Source organism: Hippocampus zosterae, chromosome 16, assembly GCF_025434085.1.
Source record: "Hippocampus zosterae strain Florida chromosome 16, ASM2543408v3, whole genome shotgun sequence".
Lineage (NCBI taxonomy): Eukaryota > Metazoa > Chordata > Actinopteri > Syngnathiformes > Syngnathidae > Hippocampus > Hippocampus zosterae.
In genome coordinates, this window is record NC_067466.1 from 14,410,518 (window position 1) to 14,429,760 (window position 19,243).

Here is a 19,243-nt window from a genome sequence, read left to right on the forward strand (position 1 = left end):
GTGTGGTGGATGAGATGCAGAGCTGCAGACATGCCTTCACATGAGAGCTGCATGTGTGATGGGGGTGGGGGGGGGGGCAGAGATATGTGCGTTCTGCGATACGCGGTTTTAAATTAGTTCCAATTTAGCCACGAGGCAAGATTGCATAAGCAGCACACACATGATGTGAGGAAATTTGTTCATCCGTGTGATGAATGGGAGAGTCAGAGAGAGAGAGAATGAGGAGGGGGGGCGGCGAGTAAGGGGGAGGAGAGAGAGAGAGAGAGAGAGAGGTTGCGGCGTGTGCCATGAACATTTTGGGGAGCTTCTGGAAAATGCAAGAAGAGCAGCAAAAAAAAAAAAAGTCGAAATTATGATGAAGGGATGACGCTCACTGTGAGCTTTTGCAGCTGATTTGCGGCTCCACGATGCTCAGTGCGTATTGCTCCGTTGCGTTCTGCGCGAGACCAAGAAGCGGGAGAGCCGCGCATGGCTTGGACAGCTGCTGCCGGCATGTTCGCCACTCCGCACACTGAAAAAAAGGTAATTCCGACAAAATACCTTTGTGGGATTTGATGCCGCTATCGCCTCCTCTGGGGTTTTTTTTTTTCCCACCTCCTCCTTGCATCAAACCGCGCGGAGCTGCTGCACGCATGACGATGATGCACTGAATTTTTGATGTAAGCTCGTGTTTTCCCACCTTGCGACAAAAAAGAAGAAGACGGGAGGAAAAATGCTCGAGTTCGACGGCAAGTGTGAGGATGTGTGTGTCATCGTTGCGGCACGCCGGCGAGCTCTCCAGCCCGAGGCGGGAACAAGTCACCTCAGCTGAAGAGGAGACACAAGCCCCGCGAGCGAGCCCGTGTTCATGTTTGTGGGCCCCTCTGCCGAGGTCTCCCTGACGAACACCCACCGCCCCAAATCTGCAAGCAAGCATCCGAGTGCTTTTTTTTTTTTTTTTTCTAAAGTAGACTGCAGCCCTGATGCATCTTGTGAAAAGTCAGAGAGCCTTCTGTCAGGTTCGCATCAGCAGACGGGAGACGGAGCAGACGGCAGCTCTGCATGTGTCATGTTAGAGGCTGGACTCTTGCCTGCACCCCCTCCCCCTGGAACTCTCAGACAAAATCTTTAACCTGGGCCCACGGGAGAGAGAGAGACCCATTCAGGTGGAGCGGCACCGATTTCCAAGTGAACATTTGTGAAGTGAAAGGTTCGACTCCCGACGTCAGCCCCCGGAAACCAGGGTCAGGATGCAGGTGTCCTTCGCCTGCACCGAGCACAACCTCAAGAGTCGCAGCGAGGACCGACTTTGTGGCCTTCGCACCGCTCCGCCCCCGGGAGGCAGCAGCGGAGGAGTAGGAGGGGGTGGCGGCGGCGGTGGAGGAGGAGGAGGTGGCGGCGGCGGCGGAGGTGGTAGTGGCGGAGGAGCGGGCGGCGGAGGCGGCGGACAAGAGCGCAATGGCAACTACGCCTCCCAAGGGTCGGTCAAGACCAGGGAGGGCCCCGGGTCGCGCCAGACCTCTCAGGGCCACGCGCACATGAAGGAGGCCATCGGGCGCCACACTAGTATGAAGTACAGGTGAGTGTGCTACAGGTGGCGGGACAGGATAAGGACACGTATGTGTGAAACGCTCTTTCGGTTGAATGGCCGTGTCCTTTTGACCTCCAGATAATCCAACAAATTCAGTCGAACGTTTCCAATACGGTGGTCGTTCGGATTCGAATGACCGGAGATCTGAGCCATTCATTTATTTTGAAGCTCTGCATGGTGGCAGGTGATATAATTTGTGCAAATGTTCTTTAAAAAATGGATTCACGCTTTTTTTTTGTGGTGCTATTACTACCTGGACGCTAGCATACAATGGGAAATTCAACAAGCATGTGAGCTAAACGTTTAGCCACTAGAGGGCGTTGTCGGTACCCTTTCAACAACACGTGCAGATACAATTCCAAACATACAATAATCCTAAAAATGCATATATTCTTGATCCTCTGTGAAGAATGACTTGGTTACTTTTGGACTGAGAAGCTGAGAGAGGAAGTGAGCTTACAGTACGGCATAACCCGATGTCTGTCTTATACTGCCCCCGGTGGCCAAGATGGCTTTTACTTCCTTGTACCTCCCTCTCTCGCTACTTCCATCTCATCACTCGTCTTCGTATTGCCCCGAGCCGTGGGATATTGACACCACAGATCCAAAATTTGGTAAGATAGTCAAGCTAGCCGCTGCAACGCTTTGTTCAACACGTAGTGGGAAGGCCAACTTCAAAACAAACCTTAAAAATAAAGGACGATAACCCCTCGGAACAAGTTGTTCCCAGCAGCACTTGCGGTCTGAGATAGGTGCAGTTCTGACTGATCAATCTTTTAACAAACCGGTAAACCTGTGAAATCGTTACAGTGCTTCTGACGTCAGTTCTTCCCACACTCATTTAGTTTGAAGTAAAAAATAAATGTGTTGATTATCTAAAAATAAAACCAGTTGGTCGTACATTATTCAATGAATTGTTTTGAATTTTAGCTGAACACTTGATTATTCGATTCCATTTTCAGAAAGAATACCGAAATATTCAATAGCCGCAGCCCAGATGCCAATTTCTGGCCGACGTTTCCGTTGTGCAGAATGACTTGTTACACACAAAACAGCCAACTCAATGAGTCGCTCCTCAATTGCTGAAATCTGGCTAGCGTAAGTTGGCATCTTGCCATCGCACGTGACATCCGAGGCTCGGCAGGAACCTCGAGTAAATATTGAACATTTACGACTGTCAGGAACCGGCAATTACCCAAGGGAGGAAAAGAAAATAAGTCTTTACGCACCTCAGATGCACTACATGATCAACTTGCAAGGAGCCTGTCGACTACAAATTATTTTGGACTCGTCTCCATGAGCCACGTTGTTCCTTTTACCTTTCATTGATCCATTGTATCCTGTTTTTCCTTCCGATTGACTACGATTATAAAAGCCTGAAGGGTGAAAGGTTACAGGCAGCGCCCACCTGTTAATTTGGCAAGCCCGTGACAAACCGGGAGTGCATTTTAATGTGGATAGATTGGGTGGAAAATGGTCGTTTTGCCCTCATCTTTATGCAAGAGCTACGCTGGAAGGTGACATTGAGGTCGCCAGCAAACATTGCGGAACATATTGTTCAGGTTGTCGACATGTGCGTTTAGCTCAGCCCCCGCAGCATTTGCGTTGTACAGTATGTGTTAAGAAAAAAAAATTATAATAAAAAAAGAGAGAGAGAGAGGAGAGAGAGAGAGAGAGAAACCAGATTTCAGCCCCAGCTGGACATGACCATGTTTTTTTTTTAATCCCCAATCAAACATTTTATTCAAAGAAAATGTTTTTCCCAAAATGTCCGGCGTCCATCTTGGAGGCTTTAAAAAGCTTTTTGTGTGGCCGCGGAGAGAGAAAAAAAAAAATCATTGCAGCACACAACATCAGGTCTGAGTCATGATGTATGAAAACAGAGCAACATCATCTTTTTTTGGGGGGGGGGGCTGAGCTTGTTGGGGTTTAGACACAGAATACGGGGAAAAAAAATCCCATTTATGTGCACATACTAGCGAACGATGCTTCATCGGTTCGCTGCGTCACTGTAGAATCCAATAAGTATGAGGGGGATCTCATTATCGTTTTCCCCCCGCTAATCGGGTTGATTGAACCGCTTGTGTCCTTTTTTTCAGTTCATTTGCTTTTCATCTATGAGCTTTTCAGAGAGGAGCGAGGCACACAACGAAAGGCAGTCACATGCAACGCACACACTTCTTGGATTAGTCTTGCCACTCCGCTATTCCCGAAGAAAGTGTCACTCGTCGCCAATGCAGTCGTCGATCCGGCATATGGCCACCTCCAGTTGCCCATGGCAACACCCTCGGCATAGCCTTTAGTTTATCGCTAACACCCCGAGCATTGCTGCTGCTTATCAGGCTGCCCACAGTCCGTGCTGTGCATTTTTATTGCAAAGCGACAAAAATCAAAGCTCAAGCACTGTGGCTTTTGTGCTGCCGACTTTGTGCGGCAAACGCGAGGACTCGGCGAGACAGATGTGCCACGAGTCACACCTCGCAGATGGCACCTGTCGTTCCCGCTGTTGCTACATGTTTGCTAATCCCGACGGGACACATCATTAACCTGAGTAGCACACTCGGTGACAATAACAGCTACTTCATGCTATGCCCCTGCTGGAACTTTGTTGCGTTTGTTGATTAATCATGTCTGGGCAGAGTCTGACGGCATGATAGTGGTGACTGAAAAGATCGCACATTGCAATGAACGCTCTTAATGTATTATTTTATACATAAGTAAATGTAAAAAGAAAATCAACGATAGTTTTTTTTTTGTAAATGAAATAAAAACAGTACAACAGTAAAAGTATTTCTTTCTCAGAAAATGAGTCACTCCTTCTGTGATCCTCTCCATTTAGTAAAGTAACATATTAGCAGAAATGAACTGATGCTAGCCATGCTAGTTAGCTAGTTAGCTGCCTTGAGAGATGAGCGAGCCGACTGGTTTGTGGAGATCAGGGCGGTTATTCGAAAACTTTTAGACGAGTCAAATCATGAGTGATTCATTCGAAAACTAAACTCAAATCAATTGCGATAAAACAGACAACAGAAAGAAACTTTTGTTCTAGTCATTTGTTGCTAGGCAGAATTAGCCAGTCGTAATCATTAAGCGCCACGGGCAAATGAAATCAGTGGTTTTGAAAGCCATGTCAGCTAGGCTCTTTTGGTCAATTTAGACTGTACACATAATTGCAATTGAAGCTCTGCCGTGTGTTAAATACAAAATGTCAAGACCACAAAACCACAACGTTTGAAATCCGACAGCTTTCTGTACAACATTTGTTCTTAACATTCACGGCGGTTTCATGACAAACAAATGAGAAATTCCCATATGGCAAAACGGAATCTACTCTACAAGAACCGTATTTTGCTGACAAAGGGATGCTCGTCAACCGAGATGTGAAATCTACACTTCATAGCATCACATTGCTAGTTTTCCGCTTACAGTGTAGCACACTTTCTTCCCAAATTACCCTGAGACGAGATTCTTAAAAACCTGTTTAATTGCATCGTAAACGTGAGTTAAAGAATACACTTTAGTTATTGCCCAATACAGTCAGTATAAGACCAACAAGTTATACACCGTTTAGTCATTTATGAGCACAATATCCATTACTGGTTCACTCCAAAATCTCCCAGCAAAAAGGATCTCTAGACTTGTAAAAGGTGTAAGCCGGCTAATATGAGCCACAAATTAGCAATCAAATAGCCAGTCACACACATCCCATTAAAACCTCGGAAAAGATTGCTTAAAATAGCTCTCGCTCTCTTACATGAAGAAATGCAGCAGGATAAGAAGTCCATATATAGCTAATGTATATGCACATGTAATATGAATTAATTATTGTTGTGATGGAGAAAATAATGGTTGTGACCTGACTGGGTCAGTCCACTCGAGCGGGAAATGTGCAAGAAACGCTGGGAGCGGGCCACCGTTCTGGCAAAGAGCACCAGCGGGGTTGTGGCGCGACTGCAGCCGAGCGCCGCCTAAGCAAGATGACGCCAAACTTTGTATCCAGGGCTTGGAATATGTAAAACAGAAAGGTTCCGAAAGCTTTCCACAGATTTGGACATGTCACGTAGTACTCGGCCTTGCTTTTTCAGCAACACCGCTCCACAGTGCGCATGGGCGCTCCAACGCAACTTCTCAAAGTCAACATTGCATTCGAATTAACATGTTTTCCGAGCTGCGACGTGATCTCGAGCACTCGATACTCTCGCTGTGGTTCGACCGGGCAGTGCATTAGCGTCAATTAGCATTGCGATGTGAGTGCGCTGACATCGAGTCCGCTGCTCTCTCGGAGTGCACTTCAACTGTGCATTTTTGAACGCCTCAACCCTCAGCCAGCACATGAACAAATCAGCCAACCTCAACAGCCTAGTCAAGTTTCGCCCATATATTCACCTCATCTGGGGGCCGGAAATACTGAATGGCATTCATTGCGCTCCTGTAGACTGCTTCAGATTGTTGATCTCAACCAGTGTTTGCCAGACTTTATTGAGCCAAGGCCAATATGGTGTTTTGTGTTTTTGTCATTATAGTTTGTTTTTATTTCGTTCTGGCTTTTACTTTTCACATTCAGTTATTTTTTAATTGGCTTTTAGAGCAGGTTGGTTCGTTCGTCTTTGTTTCTTCAAAAATGCTTTGTTTTTTTCATTTATTTTAATTTTTTAAAACTTTTTTGTGTCGTTTAGAAAAAATTTTAAATCAATTTTAAGTGATATTATTTTGTTCCTTTTTGTTTGTCCATAATAACCTCGCTTTAGATTTACAAGTTTAATTTGGCATTGTCAAATCATCTTTCCCCATCAAAATGAATGAAAATGCTTGTAATCCGTTCCATATTCCACCACCAAAATAACAAAGCCATTTTTTTTAAGTTCTTCCGTTAACAAAACTTGCACTCAACAGTAGAAACTATAGAAACAGACTCAATATTTGCTCTCCACATATACTGCAAACTATGAAAAGGTAAGCACAAAATGCTACAAACTACACATGTATATATATGTAGTTTATATATACACAGTTTATATATATCCAGCAAACTATTTGCATATGCCAAACACAGCCACTGGATGAGTGAACTATAAAACGGGGGCTGATGCCTCTTTGCCTCTGGACAAAGAGCTAACGGTGACAGGGAGCGAGTCATTCAAGGAAATTATTACACACCCAAAAAAAAATAAAATAAAATAAAATAACATCCACTATCAATTCACTTTCTGTAACCACTTATCCTATTGGGGGCCGCCAAGTAGATATAGAAAATGGATATGTGGCTAAAATATCAAATATGAGCATAGATTTCGGGGGGGTTGGGGGGGGGTTGTATTGTCGTGTTGGGTTTTTTTTCCATCTCGTAACTGTGACAGTGAGTAGCTCAGCTCATATGCTTTCCATCACGCAAGTATGCATCAGCTGACATCCAAATAGGCCCAAACATGTGGACAACTGCATTCAATCATGTTAAATTCCTTGAGCCGTCCAAGCCTATGAGGTATAGCATTCATGAGGCAGCCAGCCAGGGAAAAGTGAGCCGCCATTCAAATCTTCCGCTTCATCGCTCTTTGTCCAGACATACAGTACAGCAAGTTGGCAGGTGCCACTGACCTACCAATTTACCTCATCTCATTACTTGGCTAACGCTAAACCAAAACACACGCTTCAAAATCCCTGTGAAGTCCAAAATAAATATGCCTTTGAAATTTGATACACCCCAGAGAAGAGTGAACAATGAATGCTTAAAAAAAATTTCCAGACAGGCTTAGATAACGAGACTTCAAAATCAGCCCCAAGCCACACGTTGAAGGCAAGTCGGACTTTTTCAAATGTATTTCTCCCCTCTTCACCTCTCTGCCTTCTGCGTGACATGCGTGAGCTCACAGCAGACAACGAGGCACTCTAACGCAGCCACGGCAGCGGATTATGAAGGTATTTTCAGGGTGGAGGCAGAGCAAGCGTGCTAACTGCACATTGCGCCACTGCGTCAGATAATTGAAAGTGCGTATCTAGCGTGGGAGGGGCGACTCATGCTAGGGCCAAGTTGCACTACTGCCCCCCCACCCCTCCATTTTAACCAAGCCTAAAAACATCAGGAAAACTGAAATGATGACAAACAGTTTAATGTTACATCTACATACTTCAGTCCTCAGTCTTTGCAAAACACATTTCTGAATTCACATTACCGGGTCATTTAAACAACTTTTAATCGTATTCTAGTGAAATAAAAACCCTTGAAAACCCTCATTATTTTTCCGCCTTCGGAATTATATGCGCGTCTTTGTCCATGACCGTGTCTCCTGGGACATTTCCAACCGTCATAAAGTGGTTCACTACTTTAATATCAACTGGAGCTGCTCCACTTCATTACGTGCATTTTAATAGGTGGGTCATGCCCACTAATATAGCTGTATGAGAGAGACAGAGTAGTAATTTTCCCCTCCATTCAATTCTCCTGCATCATGTCTTCAATTAGGACAGACCCACTTTCTCGGCGGTTTGAATGGACGGTACTGAACAAAATACGTCACACTACACAATCACTTGATTGTTTAGCACGTTTCGTTAATAATAGCTGAGGTGAAAAGTAGAACAGTGACAAGAACGGCTTCTGCCACACGCTGCAGTCTAAGTGAGAAACGCAACAAATGAATGAAAATGTGAAAAAGGGAAGACTGTACAATGGTCTGTGAGCAGCATGGAGGAGATACAAAAATAGTGGAATAAATTAATCGCAAGTGCACATTAAATTGGCATCGCTTTGCCAGAGCGTTTGCGAATCTTGGGCAGAACTGTTTATACCCTTGTGACGGTGTGGATACTTGTGTATCAGTAAAAATTAGTTCTGCCTCGAACTGCGTTGCATTATTTAGAGGAGCCAAGAATAAAAGACATAAATAGAAACGGCAAATGTGAGGCAGTTACAGATTGCATTTTCATCGTAACACGGAAGTCTTCAGCGCGATGAACTAAATCCTTACAAAAGCATGTAGACAGAGAATATGGTATACTGGAACAACACTCATTGGCATGTATTCTTTATCCTCTCCAAAACGATTTAACATTGTATCTAATGATGCCATTACTGTATGTTTTCATAAATTTCAATATTATAAGGTGGCATTTTTTTGGAAGGTGGAAGGTTGATTTAAAAAAGAGACAGATATTCCTGGTACATTTACAGCCCAAACATTTGTTCTGGTGTTTAGTATAAGTGTCCCCAATAAGTCTTGACACAATATGCAGTCCTTGCATCAAATTCACATGAAACCAGCAAAATCCTGGAAACATACTGCAGCTGTTATTTCTTAAAATTGAACAAAATTGAAGTTGAAAATGTCATTTCTTCATAATGTGCTTTTTTTGCCAACAGAGACTTAAAAGACACCCTGTAGATTTCTTCAAACCCAGCAGCCATGGGGCATCATTATAAACATGCGGAACGTCCACCATCTTGCCACCAATTTGTTTCAGAAAAACGAGCGTGCACACACAAACACCCATTGACGTGAATGTTAATATCTAAAGCAGGGATGGGCAGTTATTTTTCCCTGGGGTGGGACCGAATGAGAAGCATAAAATATTGTGGCCAAAGGTTTGAAATCTACTCCGGTCATCGATTGTATGTCTACATTGAAATAAGTACATGACATTGTTTACAGAAACTGATGAGTAGATGTTATTGTTAGATGATGAGAGTACAGTATTTATTCTGTGAAATAACGAAACTCTTTTTCAAGAACATGAACACTGCAATGCTTTCTGATTTTAGTTTTCGATGAAGATACCGCAATGTTTTTTTAATCAAGAAACATAGCTCACATTTTTTGTCCAAACAATGCAGGAAAAAAATCTAGGTAAGCACGTTTCAGTGTTTTGTTTTGTTTTTCTATTGAGCTTCGACAAGTGCATCAAAGCAGGATGAACGTTTGCGGTGCAGATGTGATGCACACGACAGATGCTCAGCAGTAAAAGAGGGTCCTTACCTGGATTTAATGAACTTCTTTTCTTGCTCCGGACATATTAGCACTCTTGAACGAATTCCCCCGTCCGAAAATGGATTAGTGTTCGTAGCGATGTCGTGGGTTATCACAAAGCTGGTCCTCGTTGCCGCTTCTCTGGCTGCGCGTAGCTTGGTAAACTCATCTTGTTGTTTTTCGAGCTTCGCAAACAAATCTTCGGAAAGCTACGCTTTCCCAGCCTCAGTCAAATGTCTGGATTTATTCCGCATGGTTCGTCTCGTCGTGCCGATCACGTCATTGTGCTTCAAGACGGCAACCGACTCACCACAAATAAACCGACTTTTGTAAATAAATATTGAACAGTCTGTATTTTCTTCAAACCACAGCCTTCAGCGTCCATCCTTTTTTTGAGGGGGGGGGGGGGGCGCACAGGCGACCATTTTGAATCGTTACCATGATTCGTTGCTAATCACGCGCAAACACCTGTACGTAAACGACGCACGCATACCTTCAACAGGTTTCAAAGTAAAAGTCCTGCTGGTTTCGTCCACGCACATTGATAAAAAAAATTAAAGTTGGCTTTATTTACTTAAATCCAAGCCACTTTTCACAGGCTAATAAGAGCCTGGCCACGACCCAACACGCATTATCCAAAATTTTGAAAGTACTGTACATTTTATTTTACGGCCCGCGGGCTGATCTAAGGTGTGCTTGCCTATGGAGTAAAGCCTGCTCAGCATGAACGTGCCTTCTGAAGACAAAACATCCATCAAGTACTCTCGACCATCTGCACGTATTGTCTCACCGCCGCCGCGGGTGCGAGCTAACTGGAGGTGTCAGCACAGGTTAAAATGCTGACCACATCATGACAGAGCACCTGTGTGCCTTCCCCGCCCTGCGCCATTAATAATGTATCACAACAACCGAGTCCCGTCCAACCACCTTGTCTGGGCTTTGTGATTTATTGTGCGACAGAAATGATAATACAGGAGAAACCATGCAGCGCTCCTTATGAAGGCCAGAGCAGCATCTGTGTGCACTGCTCATGAGCGCACTCATGCAGGGCCATACACAGATGTGTGCCCGCGTTGCAGCTTCGTCGCCATCAAGCGTGAACGGGCCTGGTGACGCATCGGGAGGCCGCCCCCGCCTTTGCACAGCACATTCTTTCGGGATGTTTTTTATTTATTTTTTTCACATGAAATGTCATGTCTGCAGACTTTGGTCTTGGAGTGCGTGCGTATGTCAGAGGGAAAGTGAGGGACAGGTTTCTCAGCCAAAGTCAAGAGTGACGTGTGCCCTTCCGCACTCACTGATAGTCATAAAGCAGACTGCAGCACTGCAGAGAGCTGTGGAGTTGGGCTCAGTGCGGGAAGGGTGCAGATGGAAGAGAAACACTGACATACTCAATTGATTTTTTTTTTACTGCACATATTGGATACACTGTATATGTGGACCATGCATTTAATACCAGGATGTTGCCTCCCTGAAGCTATTTCATGTATGAATATATCCTTTGATATATCATACAGGTACATGGTATACTCAGTGTAAGTCAAGTCAAGTCAACAGTATTTATAGAGCACTTTCAAACAGCCATCGCTGCGTACAAAGTGCTGTACATGGAGCGATTTAACATACACAATAAACAGTAAGACGAAATGGTAATAAAGGCGGTGGAAAGCACCAAGCAGTAAAATCATGCTGAGTCGAACGCCAAAGAATACAAGTGGGTTTTTTGAGGAGGGCTTTAAAGATGGGCAGCGAGGAGGCTTGCCGAATGTTCAGTGGGAGGTCATTCCAGAGAGAGGGACCAGCAACAGAAAAGGTGTAATCAGTGTAAATCAATTCGAGAGTCAAGGCCAATAAGAGTCTCGAATTGACTCACACTATGCTGTTTAAGAGTTCCCTTTTTTTCAAGCAGGTTAATATACAACCACTATGACTTTGCAACCACACAAACCATCAATACTACACAAAACACAGTTTAGAATCAATATTCCCCCAAATCGAGGGCCAGCGCTGTGACCCCATGTGAGGTTGAATTAGACATCTGATTGGTAAAATAAACAGAGAGGCTGAAAAAAAATCTTACATCCACATGCTGTACACCGGTGGAAGCACTGCAGCCAAGAAAATTATGACAATTGACCGCTAGGAAGTCATGAGCACACCTTCATGGAACAATTATTCAAAGTCAGTCCTTCTAAAAGTATTTAGGCCAGCAGCTAACTAGCTAGCTAGCTGGCAAAGTCGCTAACTATTGGTCTCTTTGTCTGTCTTTTCATCAGCACACCTTCATGGAACAATTATTCAAAGTCAGTCCTTCTATAAGTATTTAGGCCAGCAGCTAACTAGCTAGCTAGCTGGCAAAGTCGCTAACTATTGGTCTCTGTCTGTCTTTTCGTCAGCACACCTTCATGGAACAATTATTCAAAGACAGTCCTTCTAAAAGTATTTAGGCCAGCAGCTAACTAGCTAGCTAGCTGGCAAAGTCGCTAACTATTGGTCTCTCTGTCTGTCTTTTCATCAGCACACCTTCATGGAAAAATTATTCAAAGTCAATCCTTCTATAAGTATTTAGGCCAGCAGCTAACTAGCAAGCTAGCTGGCAAAGTCGCTAACTATTGGTCTCTCTGTCTGTCTTTTCGTTAGCACACCTTCATGGAACAATTATTCGAAGTCAGTCCTTCCATGAGTATTTAGGCCAGCAGCTAACCAGCTAGCTAGCCGGCAAAGTCGCTAACTATTGGTCTCCCTGTCTGCCTTTTCATTAACGCACAAAACAAATGAAAACAATTCCGATGGTTTTAGAAAATGTCCCCTGTGCCTCGTATACGATGTTGAAGTGTTCAAAGTGAGTGTGTTGCCGGTCTCAGAGGAGTCCTGCTGTCATTGGTGGGAAGCCGTGTTGGAAAGTCAGGCCTCGCATCCCAGGAATCGGCTTCAGTCAAGCACTACTCGCCTTTTCTTTGCATCCTCCACCCTGCAGCTAAGCAATCCTGACCCTGCTGGAGTGTGCTATTTTGACAGAGTCTAAACAATGAGCATTTCACACCCACACGCTGCATACGCGGGAGTGCGCGTGCGCACTCTGGCATGCACGCCCACGCGGCAGGACACAAACGCTTACATGTACAGAAAATCTAAAAATAGCTCAAGGGTCAGGCATTAAAAATAGAGCAGAGAAAATAAAAGCAGGGCTCGCTGGGCTGAGTCTAAATGCTCTGACAGACTGTCTTCCTGCATTTGGTTATTTGTGGCGGACACAGGCAGGCAGACAGGCAGTGTAATGGGTGGGGGGCAAGTGGAAGATGGGGGGCCACTGGCAATGAAAAGACAGCGAGCAGCTACGGTAGCTCTGCGGTTCTGATGCTCCTCTCCCACCCTTTTACTTGCCTCTAATTAGGATTTAGGAGATCACACATGCAGGAGGAGAGCCGGCATCAAGACATTTTATCTTCTCCCGTGGTCACAAATGCAGCTTTTTTTTTTTTTTTTTTGCCCTTCAAAACTCAGCCGTCTGGGAAATCTAATGTGGCATGTTGGGTAATAAATCTCTCCTCAGCTCCTGCTGGTACATTTTGGGCCATTTAGCGCTCAGACCCGAGGCTCGGGGCTTTTGGCTCGGACTCCATCCGAGCCTGCTTCCCCGCAGCTATTCCGCTTAAGCGGACCACGACTGCGAGCTGTTAACATATGAACGGCAGAAGGTCAATTGTTCTCGCAACAATTAGACACATTTTAACCACAGGCGCATTGGCACCGAGCAGCGCGGTAACATACATCTTCATGTGGCACTCCCCCCCACCCCCCGTCTCATTAACATTCACCGTTATTACTATTGATCTATGAATCAATATATATATCCCTCAAGTCGTTTGCGCAACGTCAAGTGTGAAACTAAGAGGCAGTAATAAAGCTGAGCTCCCTGCTTCGGTGCGCCGACTGCGAAATGTTAAATGCAGAGGACACATTTGCCGAACGTAATCCCTGTTCAAAATGTAAATACAATTTGTCAAAATTCAATTTCATTTCAAAGGTCGCGTCTCCTCTGTCTCCTCACAGGAACCTCGGGAAGTCCGGCCTACGTGTTTCCTGCCTCGGCTTAGGTGAGTTCCCAAGTGTGAAGTCAAATGTCATCTTTCTCTCCCGTGGCCTCAAATGTAACACGCACATCCATCAATCTCCTCACATCCAGGGACATGGGTGACGTTTGGATCACAAATATCCGATGAGGTGAGCCCTTATACTCACAACCGTCTCTTGTATTTATTTCTTTATTTTACGGCCACCGTTATTACCGAATCAATAACCGCGGCTTCTGTGTTCCTTTGTCGCATGGTCACGCGTGGAGTCGTTGCCACACATCCATCACGTTCCTCCCTTAGTCTCGACCTCTATTTCTTCCCTCAGATGGCAGAGAACCTGATGACCTTAGCGTATGAGAATGGGGTCAACCTGTTTGACACCGCAGAGGTTTACGCTTCCGGAAGGTCAGACTTCGGTTATGATCTTGTACAGTATATGTGTACATATATATATCTATATATACATATATAGATATATATACATTCCACCTTCTTTTGTGCGTTAGCCATATATCATGCTGTAAAGATGTACGCGCCCCATGAAATTAAGTCGCCTTAATGTGTCTTTCCACAGGGCAGAGATCACGCTGGGAAACATAATCAAGAAGAAAGGATGGAGGTCACTTACGATCCACTACCACTTCTTAATCAGACAAATATATGTGAAATACATTTCTTTGCGTCCTCGTGATTTGCTACGAAGCAACACATCGCAGCGGTGCCTCGGCTTATGCGAGTTTCATTTGTTCCGTGGCCATGCTCGTCTTAGCCACCGGGGGCAGCGTAAGACAGACATAGAGATCGAAACCAAGAAGGGTTTCATAAACGATTCCGTAAGACGCAGGAATATTCGGCATTTTAGGCAGAGGATAAAGAATATATGACAGTGTATTGGTTAGATTATTCGTCTATATGTGCTGCTGTTCAATTTGGCATAGTATTATCGTGTAAATTGGGCAAATATTTTATTTAAACCACATAATGAATAATTCCTCTTTCCTAATAGACGTTCAAGTTTTGTCATTACAACAAAGATCTACTGGGGAGGCCAGTAAGTATTTACGGGCTGTTTGTTTGTTTGTTTTTTCAGTGCAGTATGAATATTATTTCGAACGGTGGATCTTGTCCCCTTGTTAGCTCAAATTCATATCATCAGAGTCTACTTTTGTCATTTCACAGAGCAGAAACAGAGAGAGGGCTCTCCAGAAAGCACATCATTGAAGGTAAAGCATGATGCCATTTGCCCTTTGGGATGAAACGATCTGGTGTGAATTAGCGACTCAAGGTCAGCCGAGGGGACAAAACAATACGGCGAAGCTCCCATTGGAAAATCCAACTGGGGATCATTCGTTTTTCCAGCCGCCTGATCTGCTCTTCCCGCACAACGTAATCCTATAGAAGGCTACTTTTGTTTGTTTAGCGCGCACCGTGTGGATCATGGCTTTGGGCTGTCCAATTAAATAAGGATTTGACCGGGGGGGCGTCACTGTCACAAGCCTTTTGATTTGTGGCCGTTACGTAACGGGTCAAGTTTGTGCAGCTTTTAACGTTTGCGCGGCACGCTGGGACAGATCTCATACTTGGGCTTTAAAGTCGGCTTCGGGCCTGTCACTAAAATGTGGACCAAAACGATGACATACCCGCACGGGTGAGCCATGACATTTGGCAAGAATACGTAACAGACGGGCTTTGAGTCCACATCAGCCTTCTAAAAACAGATTTGTTTCCGATCCAGCGGCAATGGCATTGTTAAAATTGTGTTTCTGGCTCGGGATTTGATGATACGTTCATGTTTCTTTCACGAGTTATACAACTGAATTGAAATGTCAAATGAGACTTTTTCCTCCAGCGCCATCTAGAGGCTGACATTTGTCATTTGATTTATTTATTTCTTTTTTTTTTCCCAAATTGGTGTAAGACACTCGTGTCCTTCTGAGATGCGCAACAACATCCGCATGGACTTTAACACCGTATTTTGGGACTGTTTCGTCGTCTTAATATTTCATATCGCGCTGCATGGTATCATCATCAGGTTTAAGAGGATCTTTATCGAGGCTCCAGCTCGATTACGTGGACATTGTTTTTGCCAACAGAAATGACGTCAACAGTCCGATGGAAGGTAAGCGTGAACATGCTTTAAGATCAGCCGTGCTATGGAATGGAATCGGGTTTTCAATCTGGCATTCTAAACTGCCGTCCCACAGAGATCGTGCGGGCCATGACGTTTGTCATAAACCAGGGCATGGCCATGTACTGGGGCACCTCCCGCTGGAGCGCCATGGAAATCATGGTGACCTTCAATTCATTGTCCTGCTTTCACTTTGTGAACGGAGAGGGGCCGATAACCATCTCCTTCTCAATCTTTCCTGCAAATTAGGAAGCTTACTCGGTAGCCCGCCAGTTCAACTTGATCCCGCCCGTGTGCGAGCAGGCCGAGTACCACTACTTCCAGAGGGATAAAGTCGAGGTGCAGCTACCGGAGCTCTACCACAAGATCGGTATCAATTCATCTCCAACGTTGACATCCTCACTTGATCATCTCCGCTTCATTGTCGAATAGGCCAAGACAAATCCACTGGTCTCTTTCAGGTGTCGGAGCGATGACCTGGTCACCGCTGGCGTGTGGATTAATCACCGGAAAGTACAGCGACGGCGTACCAGAGTGCTCCAGAGCAGCAATGAAGGTCAGTTTGACTTCGCCGCTACTCCTGTGGGATTCTTCTCGGTGTAATTCCACACCCAATCAGTGAGGCGTGTTTTTTTGTTGTTGTTGTTGTTACAAATCAGTAGAGAAGCATTTTAACTCAAAATTTTTTTTCTTTCCCCCCACCCCCTCCTCCCCGTTTCTCCAATTGACTGCGGCTGAAGGGCTACCAGTGGCTGAGGGAGCGAGTGAACAGTGAGGAGGGGAGAAGGCAGCTTGCTAAAATCAAAGAGCTCCACCTACTGGCAGACAGGCTGGGATGCACCGCCGCACAGTTGGCCATCGGTACGGCTAAAAAAAAAAGCACTGCAGATATCGGTTGTTAAAAAAAAATTGCCTCCGTGTAGCATGGCGGCTTCATGTTAGCATACCTGCCTCACAGTCAAGAGGTCTGTTTCTGCTTTAAGAAATTTTGGACCGTTGAATAATATCCTGCAAGCATGCGTTCAGCGTGAATCTCTTGCAGATAACCTTTTTTCTTTAACCCCCTCCACCCCCCACCCACCCTTCTCAGCATGGTGCCTTCGCAGTGAAGGCGTCAGCTCAGTACTTCTGGGGGTTTCAAACACAGACCAGCTACTGGAGAACCTGGGTGCACTGCGGGTAAACATTCTTTTCTCTCTCGGTCCATCAGATCGATAGCGGTTAACTCAAGTTATGTGTACAGTTTTTGCAGTTTGATTACAGTTCAGCTCACTTGATATTGATGAATGTGCTCATTGTCCAAAAACTGATTATATGATGATAATAAGTGTGACAAAATGTATGTACAATAAATGAAAATAAGATAATAAATGAACAAATATATGATTCAATTCTACGAAAAAAAATAAAACCTTGGCTACATTCAATATCATTCAATATTATTAAAGCGGGCCAGATTAAAGAACAACACAGGCCGCATGTGGCCCACGAACCATACTTTGCTCACCCCATCTTTAGATAAACAGTCAAAGTAATTTTCACAACAGCAAATTTTGGTCATCTTCTGAATTGACTCCATTGTAGTGAACTTCCAATGGGGACAGCATTTCATGACACTTTTCCTCCTTTGCAGATTTTATCCCATATGAACCCCCAAACAGTCACGGAGATGGACGCCGTGCTGGGAAACAAGCCGCACTCAAAGAAGGAATCTCGCGCGTGAACCTCGCACCTGTCCGAGCAAAAAGCAAGAAGAACGACCAAGAAGACAAAAAAGACTTTGCTTTTTCTCTGCCGTATACTCAACAACTTGCATGTTCTCAGCAACATTATGCTACCAGAATGAGCGCATTAAACCGTTGCGCGCAGTACATTGTATCATGTATGGGGGGAAGGGGGAAAAAAAAATCTTGCAGTTGTTCATCACAACAGAAACCGGTCATATTAATACTCACTGATTGGAAAATGATGTCCACAGTAGAGGAGGTCAGAGGTTAGAAGCGAGAGGTTGCAAAAAAAAAAAAAAAAAAGGACTTTGACTCCAAAAGCTAAAATATGCTGAGTCAATGCGTGAGCTGCTTCCGGCTACATTTTGACAGTCTGAACTATGTCCCCAGCAACCGCAACGAGCATCAAGAGGGACAGAAGTTGGTTCAAATGTGTCATGACCAACATTTCCCATAGTGTGCATGCGACTGGTCTGGCAAGGATTCACTGCTTTACCAAGTTGGCTCACTTGTGCGGTTAAAAAAAAAATAAAGAAATTAAAAAATAAAAATAAAAATACATCACATGCTTTTTAGAAATAGGCAGTTTACTCAGAGTTATGAAAAATGCACTAAGGACGTGAGATTATAGTTTACAAAGTTTGGCGAAGAATGACTGCTCTTGATGAAAGTGAATGCATTTCAAAAAGTAGCGGAAAGATTCAAATCTTTGCATTATCGTGTGTAGTTTCATGTGTTTCTTTCACGGGGTCAAAGCGGGGTGGCTACCGTCAAAGTACGTTTTTCCAACCCTGTCGCATCTCTTGGCAGTGTCTTTTTTTTTGCCTCATCTGTTCCTCAACTGTGCGCATGTCCCTTTAAGAGAGAAAAGCTCCAACAGGTTATCAAATATGGCATGGCTTTTATCGGCGTGATGTAGATTTGCAGCACCCTTGAGAGCTGCACTTGACGGCAAAAAGGATCAAAGATCGAAAGCTCCAAGTGTGACATTGAAGACATGTCGAGTGCACGCAGAGGTCATTTGTAAAAGTCGAGCTACGATTCACACGGGGTGAGATTGAGTAAATATATGTTTGTTTGTTTTTTTAATGGAAGCCTTTTACAGCTTCTTCAAACATCTCTCTGGGAAATTCTGTGTTTTTGTTTCCACGTTCTGAGCATTTAATACTCTGGTTTCCATGCATTTTCTACGACTTCTATGGAGAGTGAGGGTTGTGTTCCTTTTTGTCATTGTGACCCACAATCGGGACTTTTGGGTGGGGAGTGTTATGACGACGCGCTGAAGTCGGCACACGATTCAAGTGTATATAGAACGATTCTATACGGCAGCCAGGTAAAGGGGCTCGTTTAAGGAATCACGAAGGAAGCGCGCCCCCCCCCCCCCCCCCCCTACTACTCCGTGACCATGTACAGTCCGACTGAGTGTTGCGTCCAGCGTACATGAACTACTCGATCCAACCTATGGAAATGTTAACTTTGCCTGCATAACTTCTATTTTACTGTCTTGCAACAAAGAGGATGTGCAAAGAGGGGCAACAATACATGCTGAATGTAACGTGTCTTTTGCTGCGTCTAAAGGGAAAGCACATTACATGATTAAAAGGGTCCTTCTCTCTTGTTTTTGTGTGTGTGTGTGAGAGAGAGAGTCGTTTCAAAACATGATCAAAGAGTTGTCCAGGGTTCTCCCACCATTTTCTTGACAATATGATTCATATTGCGTATGCAGAATATGAGTTTAATCAGCAAAATCCGCCATTTTTTCGCCACCTCCGGCGGTAGCC

General features: G+C 44.6%; 1 protein-coding gene across 2 annotated transcripts; it reads left to right on the forward strand.

Annotated features, from left to right (window-relative positions):
* Positions 1–235: 235 nt before the first annotated feature.
* On the forward strand, positions 236–18,581 carry LOC127588137 (voltage-gated potassium channel subunit beta-3). Of its 2 annotated transcripts, XM_052046726.1 has the most exons (15): positions 236–1,371; positions 1,420–1,558; positions 13,585–13,628; positions 13,718–13,755; positions 13,933–14,012; positions 14,182–14,226; positions 14,614–14,658; positions 14,787–14,830; positions 15,640–15,726; positions 15,812–15,897; positions 15,985–16,105; positions 16,197–16,291; positions 16,476–16,596; positions 16,826–16,914; positions 17,369–18,581. In XM_052046726.1, exons 1-15 carry the CDS (start codon positions 1,230–1,232, stop codon positions 17,456–17,458), a joined length of 1,266 nt encoding a protein of 421 aa, XP_051902686.1. In that variant the 5' UTR covers positions 236–1,229; the 3' UTR covers positions 17,459–18,581. The 2 variants fall into 2 exon arrangements, with proteins under 2 accessions (XP_051902686.1, XP_051902685.1); XM_052046725.1 differs by having other exon boundaries at positions 236–1,558.
* Positions 18,582–19,243: the final 662 nt, after the last annotated feature.